The sequence below is a fragment of the Anomalospiza imberbis genome, chromosome 2, assembly GCF_031753505.1.
Source record: "Anomalospiza imberbis isolate Cuckoo-Finch-1a 21T00152 chromosome 2, ASM3175350v1, whole genome shotgun sequence".
NCBI lineage: Eukaryota > Metazoa > Chordata > Aves > Passeriformes > Viduidae > Anomalospiza > Anomalospiza imberbis.
Window position 1 is genome coordinate 4,772,173 of NC_089682.1, and position 16,306 is coordinate 4,788,478.

At 41.1% G+C, this 16,306-nt stretch overlaps 1 protein-coding gene across 1 annotated transcript; it reads left to right on the plus strand.

Annotated features, from left to right (window-relative positions):
• Window positions 1-413: 413 nt before the first annotated feature.
• On the plus strand, window positions 414-15,196 carry LOC137468170 (interferon-induced GTP-binding protein Mx-like). The gene is made up of 13 exons (XM_068179593.1): window positions 414-743; window positions 2,214-2,406; window positions 3,181-3,318; window positions 4,614-4,768; window positions 5,922-6,060; window positions 6,539-6,737; window positions 7,455-7,533; window positions 8,447-8,569; window positions 9,318-9,459; window positions 10,585-10,743; window positions 11,248-11,324; window positions 12,577-12,816; window positions 14,680-15,196. Exons 1-13 carry the CDS (start codon window positions 477-479, stop codon window positions 14,911-14,913), a joined length of 2,145 nt encoding a protein of 714 aa, XP_068035694.1. The 5' UTR covers window positions 414-476; the 3' UTR covers window positions 14,914-15,196.
• The last annotated feature ends 1,110 nt before the right edge of the window (window positions 15,197-16,306 follow it).

Sequence of the window (16,306 nt, forward strand, 5' to 3'; positions counted from 1 at the left end):
AGCAGACTATGTCTACACAGCCCTACACTTCTGACCCCAGGAAGTTAAGGATTCACGTTCCCTCCAATTCTGCCCTGATACTGACTGAGCTTCTCCAAACACCTTTCAGCAAAATTTTTCATCTAGGAGAATTGGCTTTTTGTAAAAACTGGTGTAACTTTTTTTTTCCCCAAAAACCAAATACTGTTTTTTCCCGTGGCATTTTTTTTTTTTTTAAATATCAAAAAATAAAAGCATAAGGGAGGTAGGGAGAAGTGCTTCAAGTCTATCCTCTGGAGAGCAATTTTAGTGATTTGAAAAGAGCTGTGGCACTTGGTACCTACCAAGGGTTTGGATCAGGAAATAAAAGAGGTGTTTGATTTTCTCTGCTCTGATCATTGTTGCCAGGTGGAGTCGCTCACTTCCTCCTGTTTGGTTTCAGAAGCTGCACCTCAGAGTGGTTGGAACAGGCAGCAGTCAATGTTTAGTGTAGCACTATGGCCAACATACGTTCAAGCCCAGTAAATCGGCAGACCATGGATAAAAAGAAAGCAGCATTCAAACAACCTTCTGAAAGAGACAACAATACCCTAAAGAAAGAGGGGTTTGTATTTTCTTTTGTAAAACCATTTCCAGAAGCTGCTATAATTCCTCTCCCACCAGAGGAACCAGAAGAAGATCTTGAGCTGTCAGAGAAGCCATTTGAGAGCAAACCTGACTATGACCAGGACTTGGAGAAAAAGTTTTTTGGAGAAGAGGGAAAGGTAAGGCAAGGGGAGGGCACAGATCCTCCCCACTCTTACTCTGTTGTTTCACTTTTTGCCCCAGAATTTATCCCTTTGTCTATTTGGGCAATCTGCACTTATTAGGTCTAAGGAGAACTTTTGGAATGAGGCCTAGCAATTATTCATGTAAGTAGCAAGAGAGGTACCTGCAATTAATATGCAGACATTAATAATGCAGGTCTAAAAAAAGAGATGGCTGCAGCCTAAAAGCCAATTTAATGTGTGACATGTGTCTGTTTCAATCCTCGCAACAAATGTTGAACAGAAATCATAAAAGCTGAGTTTGTTTTTTTTTCTTGAGGCTCTTCAGCCCTTAACGGAATGGATATTTAAGACTGAACACAGGTTGGTTCTAAGTCTATGACACAGTTATTGAAGCTTTTTGAGAATTTACTAACTATTAAACATTGTAGTGAAGAGAGTGAGCAGGGGTTTAAACCCAAAAAGGGTTTAAAATGCCTGCCTCCAATAATATGTGCTGCTTTCCTCATCTTGAACCAAAAAATCTGCTTTGTTTGAGTGCATCTGATCCATAGACATACTTCTGGAGGTATTTTTCTTGGATAAAAATGATGGAGAGAAACTTCAATTTTTCTTTTCAAAAAATCAGGTTTGAATATGCCTGGCCCAATATGTCTGAAACATATTGGTGTTCCCAAAATTGCATCTCTAACAGAAGCAGTCAGACTGGAACATTGAGAGAGGAACAGGGAGAAGAGACCAAGCTGATCTTTATATACTTTAGCTGAGCATATTTAACAGCAGATGGACCAGTTTTGCCAAAGATTGGAAATTGTTTTATTTTCACATAAATGAAGAGCCTGTGTTAATATCTGGACCTGTGTTAAACCCAGAAAATGACAATAATCAGTCATTTAAAACAACCCACTCATATTCATGCCTTATGTGAGCTTAAAATGAGGCAAAGAAGAAAGAGCCATGATGATCTAAAAGATTTCAGCCACCTGTTAAGAATGTTACAGCAGAACTCTTTTGGTGCCTGTGTACAAACTAAATCTTCAAACTCCAAAACAAAGATCTAATAAGCTATTTTTTACCAAATTCAGTGATGTCTGGGATCAGTCTTCATTTGCATACACATGCTTCAGTACATCTGTGGATGAGTGGAAGAAAATGGCAGTTATTTAAAAAACGGTTATTAAAAAAATTAACAAAGCACACTTAGTAATGTGTTCTTTATCTTTTCAGGATGGCTTCCAAAATTTGTTATTTTTACTAAGGATGGTCTGTGAGCCAACCTCAACTGTTTCTTTCATATTTACAGACCCCTGTTTATTACATGGAGATGAAGGATGCACAGTGATATGAAGTAGAGCTTGATGCCAGTAAATAACTTACTAAAGATCGACAAACAGAAAATGTGTCTTTTTTTTTTTTTTTTTTTTTTTTTGACTATGGAAAATTCATTGTAAGTTTAACTCTTAACAGGCTGCAGAACACACCTTGTATAACAAATATGAGGAGAAGATCCGACCCTGCATTGATCTTGTTGACAGCCTGAGAGCTCTTGGAATAGAAAAGGACCTGTCCTTGCCTGCGATTGCGGTGATTGGAGACCAGAGCTCCGGGAAAAGTTCTGTCCTCGAAGCCCTCTCTGGTGTTGCTCTCCCCAGGGGCAACGGTAAGAATTCATTTTCTCACGTTTTCTCTTTGATGAGGTGGAAGGTCTAGAATTGGATAACTCCATGACTGAGAAATGGAGGTGTGAGTGAGGCACCACAAGGTAAATCCAAGGCACATGTTCCACGTGGTCAAGAGACCAGGAATAAGAAGTGTAGTGTGATTACCCCAGCTGGCTCTGTGCATTTCCCAGAAAACAGCAGTGCAGCAGAGTATTAATTTTACATGGAAAACCAGTTTTTAAATTTGTTTTTGAGATTGTCTTGGATTTTTTAAACTACATTTTCTTACAGATATCTTTTATTATTATTATGTGTAAAAAGTGTACAAAGATCTTTACTTAAAGCATTATTTAAGTCAGAGATGATTGTTGAAATACTTTACAGCTCAAGAAAATCCACTTTCCAGTTCTGTGTGTGTATTTTTGCACACATAAATTCTGCAAGTTCCATATGAGTTTACAATATAATCTAGTCTTCCAGGCTGGAGTTTTGGATAGGTTTTTCATAGGATTTTGTTGCAGCACTGAAACAGAAAATCCAGAGAGGAGCAAAACTCCATCTGTGGAGGTTTGTAGGGCCAGACATGTCTGGAAAGAGCCATGGTTGACCTCATCTAGCACTGGTGACTATCCAAGTCCCCTCTGGCAGTGTCTCTTGGAACATTTCCACATTTTTTGTGTGAAACATTTTTGTGCGACACAGGCAACCCTGTGTACACCACACACCTCAAGGCCATGTTTCATGCACAACCTCTGCCTTTGGAACTGCTGCAGGTATTGTCACTCGGTGTCCCTTGGAACTTAAACTGAAGAGGCTGCCTGAAGGCCAGGCCTGGCAAGGGAAGATCTCCTACCAAAATGTAACCCTGGAGCTCCAGAATGCCTCTGAGGTGGACAGAGCAATAAGGCAAGGTGAGTGGATTTGGCTGGCTCCATCTCCTCTGAATCCTCCTCTTAGACTGAGCAGCACCCATGGTGATTGTGGATAAACACCAAGAGCTGGAATTAGAGCAGAAGAAGCTGGGTCAACAAAACTCAGTTCTCTCAAGGGATCTGTGCCAGTGCTTCTGTGGTGAAGATGATTTATGATGATGATCCCAGAATGGCCTAGATTGGAAGGGACCTTAAAGGTCTTCAAGTTCCAACATCTCAGGCAGTGATGCCATCCACTAGATCCATGATCCTTTTATCCTGATCCGTGATAAAGGCTCAGGCTGTGTCCTTACATGCATGGTGGCTTCCTGGTTTCCTGGTTTGGGGAGGTTGTCTGTCAAATTGTGAACATGGAACCTAAATGGTTCCTAACATGACTTCAAAAGCCCAGAGAGTGCTTGAGGTGTCTCTGGCTGGAAATCTTATTTTGGAGGAAATTGTGAGAAGGCAGAGTGGAGAACAGAGAGCTTCTGCCAGGTACTGTGACCACAGGCTCAGTCACTGCCCTTCACATGGCTCAGCTTTACTGTTATGGCATTTCATGCTGGGTAAGAAATCAGTGTTCTTACCCAAAGGGCAGTAAGCACTTGCCCTAAATGTGAAAGTTGATTTGTCCTTACTTTCTTGACTAACACAGCTCTGCAAATTGTTATTATTTATATTTTTTTAAATTAGCTTTTCAACACATTATTTGGATATTCTCAAAACTGGCCAGGCAATTAGTATGAATTAAGGTAATTACAGAGCTGAAAATCTCTGATGAAAATGACTGGGGTTTCCTTGCTTCTCTGTGTTCACAGTTCAAGCATAATTGCCTTGTAGTATCTGGGACAATTTACTCTCAATCTCCCTATCAAAATGTGAAGAATATAGAACAACACCTATATCTCTTTCACGTCATCCAAGGATTAATTAATGCTTACAAAGTCTCTTGTTGTTGAGGAAGCATTTCTACAACTGACCAGTGTTTTACCTGATCCCTTTCATTGTGGTTTATTTATATGTATTTTGTCTGCATACATGAGAGTCCATAAATAGATGCTCTGTAAAATATTACAGCTCATATTCCAACAGGACTTCACATCAACTTGTTCTGCATGATAATTTCCTTAGATTTTTGCATAAATAGATTTAAGTGTGTGGCTGGATCTGAAAGAAAATGCCAAGCCTGAAAGAACCTTAGGTGGCAGTTGGTGCATTTCAAAGTCATTGTGTTCAGCTTTGATTTGGTGCATCATTTGAAGCTTGTATTCATTGCCTTGCTCTTTTCACAGCCCAGAATATTGTGGCCGGTCCTAGAGGTGCCATTAGTGCGCAATTAATTTCCCTGGAAGTTTGGTCCCCTGATGTCCCAGATCTGACACTAATTGATCTTCCTGGAATTGCCAGAGTGGCTGTGGGGGACCAGCCAAAAGACATCGGGGACCAGGTAAACTCAGCCTGATGTGCCAGTCTGTGCCCAGGGTCTCATCCCTTGAGGGCTCCCAGCAGACTTTCTGTGAAGCAAACAGAATAAGGGGAGGGGGTCTCTGCTCTTCCTCTATCTGCTTTAGGAAGAAATGCTGGGGAATGCAAATAAAACTCTGGTAGGATAAGGCCTGCTGTGAGGGTGATGTGCAGGAGCTGGGTGTGTTTTTTCTCCTGAAATACCTTTAGATGGGAACTTGGAATAAGAGGAGCCCAAACTAAACTAGATATACCAAATAGAAATGAGACAAAGTTAGATTGTCTGGGCTTTACTTTCTGGGAGGAGAGTAATTTAATTCTACAGTTAGATAGCAATCTTTCTCTTGTATTGAGAAGAAAGCAGCAGATGTGATAAAATCCAAACATTTCCATGGTTCCCAGCTGTCTGCATGCTCCAGAGATGGAGTCTGTAGCACTGCAGCCTGTCAGAAACTGGGATGGGTGGGAAGTAGAAAAGAGAGGCATCTTTACCAAAATCCAGGGGAAAAAAATTCATTTACTGTGCAATAAGCACAATAGTGCTCTGTGAAGCTTCTACAAAACAACACAAATTACGAGGAACTCTTTTTGTTTGGCATTGAAACATAGAAAAACACCAACTAGATGTCATGTTCATCTTCAGTTTTGGTGCTTTTTTAAATTTTCCTACAAATATTCCACTGAAAAATAAGCCAAATACATTTGTGCTCCTTTCAGAGATACAAATTTGAGATTCATCAGCATAATTGAGCTTGCTTTCTTTCCATAAGTGTATACCTACACATCAGAACCTGATTTTCTTACATGTGTTAGATATTAAATACCTTTAATATTTCTATAATGAAAGATTATATATGCACAAGAGTTTAAACTCTACGTAGCTGTCAAGACAGGCTTAATAACATTAGTCTGGTCTCATTCATGCCAGATGTTTGGATTAATAATCCTGACATAAGGAAAGAGGCTGCATTCTTCTGCTGGTCCCTTTCCAGGCCATCCTCTAGCATGTAAGACTATCCTCAGCATATGTGACATTTAATGTCATCAAGCAGTGGCTCATATTGCTAGAAATTGTCACATCTTACAAGTAAGTGTCTGATTTCACTGAACCTCCTCACTGCTGTATTGAATTGCAGATCAAAATGCTACTTAAAAGAATTATTGGCTGCAAAGAGACAGTCAATTTGGTAGTGGTGCCATGTAACGTGGATATTGCAACAACAGAAGCATTGAAAATGGCTCAAGAGGTGGACCCTAATGGAGAAAGGACAATAGGTGAGATAATTTTTTAAGCTATGAGCTGAAAAGGAGGACAAATATTTTTTTTATCCCTGCCATGAGGTCTGATGTTCTGTGTTCTGTGAAATTAGCTACAAGAAGAAGAGGGGAAAAAAACCCAGAAAACAGCCTAAAGAATATATTTGCAAGTATTTCTAGTCACAATTCTTGAGTAGCTCCAAGAATCCCCTAGTTTGTTGTCTTGCTGTCACTCCTGTTATGAATTACTGGAAGCTGAAAATCTCAGTTAATAGTAGTTGATCTGAAGTTAATGGTAAAAAAGTTTGCTTTAAAAAAAAAACCTTTAAAGAAAGGTTTGCAATGCAAAAGGCATGGTGAGAGGAACTGCAGAGTGAGTTTTACAGCCTGGGAACAGAGAACTTTCTAGGAGAGAGAATACAAAAAAAAATTTCTTTATAAAACATGGTACAGAGTGTTCCTGCTTGGTGGTTAACTTTCTCTTTTAACTTCACAGGAATCCTCACAAAACCCGACCTCGTGGACAAGGGAACAGAAGAGGCTATTGTTAAAATACTGAGAAACAGGGTAATCCCCCTCAAAAAAGGCTACATGATTGTGAAGTGCCGTGGGCAGCAGGACATCCACGACAAACTGACCTTGGCTGCTGCAATCCAGCAGGAGAGAATCTTCTTCGAGAATCACAAACATTTCAGGTACTCCTCGCAGAAAAGTTCGCATCAAAAACGTGTTAAAGTCACGTCAAATCTTCCTGTTGATTTGCTGAGATTTAACTACTTAGGAGTCACAAACAGGTATTAGTTATACTCAATATTTCTCATTGCCCATGTAGGGCTGTGTTTCAGTAACCCAGAAGATTTCTACATACTGAATAAACTTTTTAAAATGTTTTTTTTGGGGGTTTTTTTGGATGCAAAATACATGGGGGAAGTGCTATGAACTTCAGAAGTTCCAAAGAGTCCCAAAGAATTCGAGTTAAAGCATCTGAGCACTCTGAAGTATTTCTATTCACTGTAAAACATGGAGGAACAGCATGAGAAAGGCTCTGCCGAGGACACAGGCTGCCCAGATGACTCAGCAGCAAATCAATCATAATACAGAGAATGGCAGCTGACAAGGGTTGTGAACTTCACACGTGAAGAAATAATAGAACAGCACATTCATCTGCTGTTAGAATTTGCTTTTTTCAGATTTTTCTGTTTCCCTTTGCTCAGTCAGTAGCTGTCAAACAGCTCTTGAATAAACCCAGAGAGTCCTGGGCTGTTGCCACATCTGCACCAGCATGGCCCAGAGACCCCTTCTTACCCAAATTGTGTAACAGAATTAGTGAAAACAGAGCAGAGCATCAGCGCTGCCTCCTTGCCCTGCACAGCCTAGCTAACCAAACCCACCTTTTCCTCTTTTTTCCACAGGGCTATTATGGAAGAGGGAAAGGCTACTATCCCCCGTCTGGCAGAGAAGCTCACAGATGAGCTTGTGAAACACATTATTGTAAGTAACACAAGTCCCATACTGAGCTGTTTGTATCAATTACTACGGAAAAACAAGTTCAACCCTTCAACCTTGGATTTCATCTTTATGTGCCTAATGATCCTTCAACTCAGTGATCAGAGAACAAACTGAACTGAGAGGCAGAGGTAAAAAAGCCCCATGCTCTGTCTTCAGATTTGCTTTTTAACTGCAGATCAACAATAAACAAATTATTTCATCTATTTGTGGTTCATAGTTCCTGCCTTTTCAATGACAGCCGTGATATTTCTTTTTGCTTATGAGTGTTGATCACCTGGGTGATGAGTTACTGCTATCAGCTTACTGAAACAGGGATTTCTATTCCACTGAAAATGTCTTCAAAACATTAAGATGTTCTATTAATATATTTGTGTAAGGATATTGGGTTTTTTTTTTTTGTATAAATATATCTGCACGTAATATATCTTATTCCATTAAGAGAAGATGCTAAAATATAGGGAACATCTAAATTCAGTCTCAAAAGAGAAAAAAAAATATTTATGTAAATTTACCGAAAATAAGCAATTAAATAGCCATGTTCCATCAGGAATTGAGCAGTCACAACTTTCCTGGCACAACCTGTGAGGATATTGTTTTTGGCTCACCGTGGGTGAAATTCTGCCCTAGACTGCAGCTGTTCTGCCCAGATCTCAGTGAGGTCCAGCCTGATCCCTCAGGAAGACCCTGGCTCCTGAGTTCCCTCAATAAAGGCCATATTTGCTTTTCCATGTTATCCCACTATCACGCATGGGACACTGACAGCAGGCTCTTGGATTCGTAAAAACAGCAAAGATCCCCTGCAGGTGTAGATCACTCTTAGAGGGATTTTATTTTCCTTCCAAAACCAGACAGGTTCAACCTATCTCAATGTCCTTCTTCACTGTTTTCTCCCCAGAAAACTTTGCCAGCACTGGAGAGCCAAATTCGTGACAACCTCCACAAAACATGGCAGGATCTGAAAAGGTACAATAGAGGCACACCCCAAACAGAGGCTGAGAAGCTGTTTCTCCTCACAGATGTAAGTATCAGTATTGGTCACAGAGCAGAGCAAGGAGGTAACTGTGGAGAAAAAGAAACCACCTGAAATTATCAAAACATCAGCATGGACCACTGGGAAATTTGTGGTATCCATTGTTTCAGTGAGGGTAACACAGACAAACCACACCTGCAAAAAATAATGGACCACAGGAGCTCATGGCCTCTTCTAAATTTTTTTCCTGTGATTATGGGACATGAAAACTAAACAACTTGGTTGATTGGGTCAAAATCATGCATCTCAGCAAGGGAAAACAAACTCCTGCATGCTTAACACTTTGAAGGGTTCCCATTGTTTACACTCATAAGAGCAAATGCATTCCTGATATCAAAATGTGGTTTGCACGTCCATCTAAGTGCCTCATCTCATGGAGTTACTCCCTGAGTAAGTCTTCAGTAGGCTTTAGAGGTGTTTATGGGAGCTCATCAGCCTTCATACAAGTCTGGCCTATTAGAATTTAGTAAATGGCTCTAAAAGTCTACAGGGGAAAAAACAAAAGAATATAAAGTTTGTTCTCCTCTAGCTGTTACAGTTTGGGGGGAAAATAATAAGAAAAAAAACCCATACAAACCAGGAGCTAAGAGCATAAAAGATGTAAGAAAGGGATGTTTTTTATGAACTGTGTCCGTGCTTTAACATCAAACAACTGCAGATTTGCTTAACATCCACAAATTAGTCTGAAGAAATGAAACTTCACTAAATTGCCTGCTTGTTGTTCGATTCACTGCAGTTGATCAAACTCTTCAACCGAGACATCTGTCAGAGCATACGGGGAGAGGAGCAGCTGTTTGGAAATGAGGTCAGACTGTTCACCAAGGTCCGCAAGGAATTCCGCTCGTGGAGCGTGATTCTCCTGGAGTCTGCTGTGAGGGGTAAGCACAGAACAGTCTCAAGCTGTGCCAAGGGAAGTACAGGTTGGACATTAGGAAGAAGTTTTTTACAGAAAGAGTGATGAAGTTTTTTACAGAAATAGTGATAAAGTTCTGGAATCACTGCCCAGGGAGGTAGTGGAGTCACCATCCCTGGGTGTGTTTAAAACAAGCCAGGATGCGGTGCCAGGGTTGAGTTGAGGTGTTGGGGCTGTGTTGGACTCCATGATCTTGAAGTTCTCTTCCAACCCAGTGATTCTGTGAATTCTGTGAACCCGTCCTGGCAGCTGACCTGAGAGCCCTTCCCCTTGCTTTTAAACCCAGACACAGCATCTTCAGTAAATATTTTCCAAGAAAATTAAGAGCAAGAAGCCAGGAGCATCCATCTGTTGTGGTGTCCTGGGGACACAGACACAATTTGTGTTAAATGCTGTCATTACAGAGAGGTCAGTGCTTGTCTCTCTTCTCCCAGCACAGCAATAAAATCAAGACACTAGCACAGAACTTGTTGGTGATTTTCTGAACCATTCTAAGTAACAGCAACACTAATTAATAATAATAAATAATAACAATCTAGATAATAATTTTTCTTTTTACTCTTAATGTTTTTATTCTATTATTGCTATTAATATTTTAGAATCTGGGGGGGGTTTTTTCCACTTTAGCTCTGGGCTGAGGTGATACCTCATACAAAACAAATTAGCAAATTTGTACAGTATCAACAAGGAAATACTGACTGTGATATCTTAAATAAAAATAACAAATCAACAATAGATTCCCCAGAAAAAGTGTTTAGTAAGCTTGGAGGTTTGTTTTGTTCAGGGCTTTTTTTAAACTTGGAAGTGACTGGTAATGGCCAGCTACTTCTGTGAGGGTGAAAATACCAAGAAGAGCCAGAATTTTTGTGGCCCATCATAATTTCTGTCAGACAGATGCTTGATGCAATGTGTGAGATGGCTCATTCAGAGAAAAACAGTGTGTTAGCTCTGTTCTGTGGTAACAAAAAACCAGCTCAGTAGGTTTTCCTCTCAAGAACAACTCAAAGAGGAGAAATAGACTTCCTTCTTAAACCTGAAACGTGTACATTGAGTGATTTAGTAGCAAATCAATGTTATTTTACCATTACAGTTAAAAAAACTGTCCCTGGTAAAGTGTGGAAATATGAAGACCAGTACCGTGGACGGGAGTTCCCAGGCTTCAGCAACTACAGGACTTTTGAGGACATTATAAAAGAGCAGATCAGAGAACTGGAGGAGCCAGCAATTGAGATCCTGAACAACGTGACAAGTATGGCCCAGCCCATGGGAGGCTCTTGTGTGGGGGACTGCTGGGCCTGACAAGTTTATTTTCCAGGAGAAGCTGATGCTCTCACTGATGCTTTCAGGATCCTTCAGAGTGTGGAAGTAAATCTGATTCAGCTTGGGGATTGCTATTACAAATGTTAACAGCATTTGTTAATACTTTTCCCACTGGCTCTTGGAAGGGAATTAGAAAATAACTATAATAAATAGAAAGTAACTATAAAAAAACTAGAATATAACTATAATAAATAACACAGCAAGGAAACAGTACAGTAGAAGTACTTGATGTTAAGTGGTCACACTCGTGGACCTGGAAATCTAAATTTCTACTTGTTTGTATGCATCATAAAGGCAGAGTGCATCAGTACGGCAGCTCAGCTATTTCTGAATGGATACAGAAAATGAGCAGTCTCCCAAGTCTCATATTAACAATAGCTTAAAACCCTCACTTACTTACCTGACTTTATTTTGTCTCTCTTTCTTCCCTTAGAACTGGTTGAAGAGAAATTTATGGAACTCACTAAAAGGAATTTTGCTAATTTTCACAATCTAAGCAGAGCTGCCAAGGTGAGGCACTACTATAACCTGAGATTCTCAAAATAGAGAATGGCATTTCTAAATACATCCATGATTGTGGTACCTTATGCAAGTGTGGAATTTCTTGCAGGAAAGTAAGAAAGAGCCTGAAAATGATGGCATGATTATAATGGCACTAATGAAAGTGCATTTTGCGTAACTTTGACAAGATCTAATATATACATTCTTTATTCATTCTGCTCACATTCTTGACAGTGCAAAGAAAACCTGGTGTGGCTACCTTGAAGAGTTTATCTTTAATTTCAGATTTAAATCCTGCAATGATTTCTTAAGAGTGCTCAACTGTTTTCTCCTCTCTGAAAGCAAGCCTGGGTTTTAGCCAGTGCGGGAATCTCATCTTTGATGAAAGGGAGCAGGAGCAGACAAACCAAAAATCATCCAGCCATGAAAAAACTAGAAGATGGCTGTTCACAGTTTGGGTATTCACATGTTTTGGGGTGGAGTGCAGTGGTGTGGATGCCCTTGAAGGCCTTTTCTCAGAAAGAGCTTGAGGAAAAGATGAGAAGCAATGCTGACAGCCAGGAAACAGAGTCCACTCACAGGGTACTGCTGAAAAAGGAAACTCAGAGCCAAATGTGAGTGAAATAAGTGGTTTGCTATTTCACTTGCATGGTCAAACCCTACTGAGCTCCCAGGCCAGCCAGACAGTGAACAAATAAATTATTTCATCCAAACACAGAGGCGTTCAGGCAAGGTCTTTAGGTGTAACACAGTGAGGGGAATGAAGAGGGAAGAAGTTCTGGCAAACACTGGACATGAGAAAAGGTATGGGGTGTTTTCTTAGGGATGCTAGGAAAGCATTTTAAGGGAATTTGAGCATGACTGAGGGAACTTTGCCACTCCAACAGACTTTTAGGTGGAAGTATCCAAAAGGCCAGAAAGAGTCAGATGGCTGCAATAAAAGCACCAGACAGAGAGGGGTTAGACAGGGTTTGTTTGCTGACTACAGATATTTTCCTTGAGGTTTCAAGCACCAGGTTTGGACTGATCCCATTTGTGTGTAAGAAGGGGACAAAACTGCCACATTTTCCTGCTCTTTCACAAGAGAGAGACCACAATCCAAAGCGTTACTCCATGTTCCCATGTTCTGGGATTAGACAGTGCTGCACAAGGGCAGTTGAACACTGTGCCCACCTTGCCATTCCCTGGGGACGCTGCTTAGCACTGGCACCTTCCCAAAGGGAGCAAATGTCTCAGAACTTCTTGTTCCTTTCTTTTCTAGATGAAAATTGAAGACATTAGAGAGCAACAAGCAGTGGAGGCTGAAAGACATATCCGGGCACAGTTTAAAATGGAGAGAATCGTGTACTGCCAGGATGACCTTTACACTCAAGATTTAAATACTGTCAAGGCACAAAATGCTCTCAACACCTCCTTAGGGAAAGACCTGCAGTCTCAGATTGCACCAAAGGAGTCCTCTCTTGTCGTGGAGATGGTTTCTCACACCAGTGCCTATTTCTCTGTGAGTTCACAGGCAGATTTGCTGCCCCCTGAATGGCACAGCAGATCCCCTTCAGCCAGATCTTGCTGGAGTCAATACAGCCTTGTATGCCACCCTGGCACTGTGCAGGGAATAGCCAGGGGGTATCTCAGTGTCCCATTCAGGTAGATGCTCAGCTTCTCTGCAAACTACTTGGAGCTTCTGACCAGTGATGAGAGTGTCAGGGCAAAGCTGGGCTGTATCAGCAGGTTGCAGGGTGCAGGATATGGTGATTAGAAAAGCCTGAAGGTGCCAAAGTGACAGCTGGCTCCTAAAGCACTTGTTAGCTACCTCCCCGTCTGGCTCAGGTCAGCCTCAAGCCACTCTGCACATTCCCACAGCCAGCAGAAAGTGGTGTCAGTGGCTTGCAGTCAGATCCTAAACTTCTACAGCAGGAGGAACAATAATAAAACATTACATTAAAATATATCAGCTGTCTGTAGAGATCAGAGTGCATCTGCTCTACTGCAGATAGCACCCTGTAAGTGAAGTCTCTGAAGACAAATAAGGTGTTTTAACAAAGAATCACGTTAGAGAAAGAAAAGAGAACATGCATTATGAAGATTGGCTTTGTTGTAAAACTCCCTCAGAAAGCAACAAGTTCGATATTAATAATTCAGGAAGGTAGGTAGCAGCTCACTTTGAATTCCAAGAGCAGGCTTTGTGACAAATTCCTGCAATTAAATGATCAGGCTGCTCAGACTGATGAAGACAAAACCCTTGGCTTTCATAGAACAAGAAACAAAGCTGTAAGTGCATAAGCACTTCCATCCCACCTTGCTACACACTCTGCTATATGTTTGATCTGCAGTTAAATATTTTTGTAAACGCCTTGAGAGCCATTTTCAACAAACCCCCAAATGCCAGGTCACCACAGCTCCACGGGACTGACTTATGCAAGGCCAAATACAGTTTGAATGAGACGGAAGTTAAGTGTCCATGGCTGCCTACACCCTATAGGACCTACAAATGCCATTTTCAAGTTGTACTACAAAAAGAAGGACAGAACTCTCAATTGCACCCAGGCACTTAGGTCTAAATGCTCACCCAGCACCAGGAGGGCTGGAGGCAGCCACTTCCCAGAGCTGGGAGAGGCTTAGATCATGTTGCCCTAAAGCACCAGGTGGACCCCCAAATCCTGTGGATGTCCATGGGGAAAGGGCCTCACAAGCTCTTCTGGATCAATCTGTTTCAGTTTGCATCCATAAATGAACCAGGCAGTTGGTCAGGTCAGACAGAAGAGTATCTTGTGAGGATATCAATTAATGTAATGTAGGCACAGTGTGGTCTCACTGCTGCTGAAGACATTTCCCCTTTAAGGCTAAAGCTTCCTCCACAGCTGTCTTAAGCTTAAAAGGACAACCACATCAGAAATACCATCTAAATACCACCATCTAAATAATAATCTAATGGAGGGATTTACCAGCTTTAGGAAAAATCACTCTGATTTCCTGCATCAAAACATATTGTTAGCATTCAGTGAAGACAGATTGGACTCCAGAAACTGGGCACAAGTTCTGTTTGTCAGGAATGTCCTCCTATAACTTGTCCCAGTAACAGCTGACAGAGCTGAGCATAGGACAGTCTGCCTTGGCTTTAGTTTGCTGACGGAAGAAAAGCAACAGCTGACATCCCCATTACTCTCAATTTTTAGATTTCAGGCACAAAAGACATTGTTTGTAAACATTTTTTAGTCCATAGCATCACTCCTTTCTTGAACAGTAACTCAGTCCAACATTTTAAGACCTTGGAACCACTTTTTTTACCAGATTACCTATAGATCCTTCATTTTTCAGTTCTTTTTGCTAATTTGGTATTTTGCCTTTTTCTTCTTCCTTCTCGCAGGAAGCAAGTAAACGCCTCACCAATCAGATACCTCTGATCATCCTGTCTTCTGTCCTTCATGACTTTGGAGAAAATGTGCAGACCTCAATGCTGCAACTTTTGCAAGATAAAGAGAAGTTAAACTTTCTCCTCGACGAGGACTCTGAAGCTGCTAGAACCAGGAATTGCCTCAGCCAAAGAGCTGATCGTCTCACCAAAGCCCTCCAGTACCTGAGAGAATTCAGCTTGCTGTAATTTCTTTGTTTTTCGTGAGTTTTTCTTTTTTTCTCATCTTCTAGCATTACTGAAGAATTTTGTATAATCCCATAAAAATGTAGTGTCAGCCCAGAGCTTTGATACTAATTTCTAGTGTTCAGTTTTTCTTTATTTTCCATAATCAAATGCAAACAAGCTGCCTTTGCATAAAGAGCTCCACTGGAGGAGTTGTGATTAAATAAACATTATCCCATTTTTAAACATTTCCTTTGTGAACTCTGTGCAACCACTGGAATAATCATTAAAAAGCTAATACTCTGAGGATTTTATGTTTTGTTGGGTTTTTTTTTTCTCTTTTTAATGATGGAAGCTGTATAATTCACACACTTTAGAAATCAAATTATCTAGCTTTCCTCAATGAAGCTTAATGCATGACACAGATCTCCCACTTCCCTCTGTGGTTTTGGCTTGCTGGGGTTGTTCTTTCCTAAAACACACCTCTGCAGTGTCACCACTAAGTCTCAGCCCAGGAGGGAGAGAGGAACACACAGCAGGTAGGAAACCCTTCCTGCCTAGAAGGAAAAGAAAGTTTTTTTTCCTTTCTGTGACTGGTGCATCCAGAGGACACCATTGGCTCTGTTCAGCCTCCTTTCCCAGCTGTCTGACTTGCAGAAGGCCAAGAGGCTCTTCCTCTCAGATGTCTGCAGCATCACCTGAAATTTCAGGATTGATGGGCAACTCACCAGAGGGCAGGATTTGGATGTCCAAAAGGAAAGAAACCTCCCAGGATGTTAAAAATTACAAGGGTGTCTCAGCATGTGTTTTGCTGCCTTTCTCCTTTCCCTCCCCTGGGCAAGGAGAACCTTTCCAAAAGCTCTTTCATTTCATGGAAGCCAATGCAAAATATATCACACACTGTGTTCATGACATTTTTCACATGCAAGATTTGGTTTAATAACCAAAAGTAATCTCTGCATCCAGCTAGAAAAAATGTGTTTATACCAGTGTTTGATGCAGTCATTTCCAAGTTTCTTACAAGAGAAGCCTTCTCCTCAGGCTAGATATGACAGAGAGGGTTTGTCCCTGTCATATCCCCATTCACCCCAACATCCAGGTTCCTCAACCTTCTTGAACACTGCAGCCAGTTTCCTCTTTCTCCCAGTACATTCTTTTGCTATTAGTGACTTTCAGTGCTGCAAGAAGCCACAGGAAAAGTGTCTCATACCTGTAACAATTTAATTTTATTTCTGTTCTGAAAGCACTTTAAACTCATTGGTTATTTCACAGTGTCCCCCCATCCCCCAGGACGTGCTATTGCAAACACCCATCTCACACCTAGAGAGGAGAGGCAAGGACACATTGCTCCAGGCAGCATGAGAGGGGAAGACAAAATAGGGTGTGACTCCCTCAAGCCACTGCCTTCAGGCGAAAC

What these genes read in the sequence shown, in the direction of transcription:
- LOC137468170 (XM_068179593.1), top strand. Translation starts at nt 477, where the DNA reads ATGGCCAACATACGTTCAAGCCCAGTAAATCGGCAGACCATGGATAAA. An exon ending in TAATGGAGAAAGGACAATAG is followed by an intron (nt 6,061 to 6,538) that starts GTGAGATAATTT and finishes TTAACTTCACAG; the next exon opens with GAATCCTCACAAAACCCGAC. An exon ending in ACACCAGTGCCTATTTCTCT is followed by an intron (nt 12,817 to 14,679) that starts GTGAGTTCACAG and finishes TCCTTCTCGCAG; the next exon opens with GAAGCAAGTAAACGCCTCAC.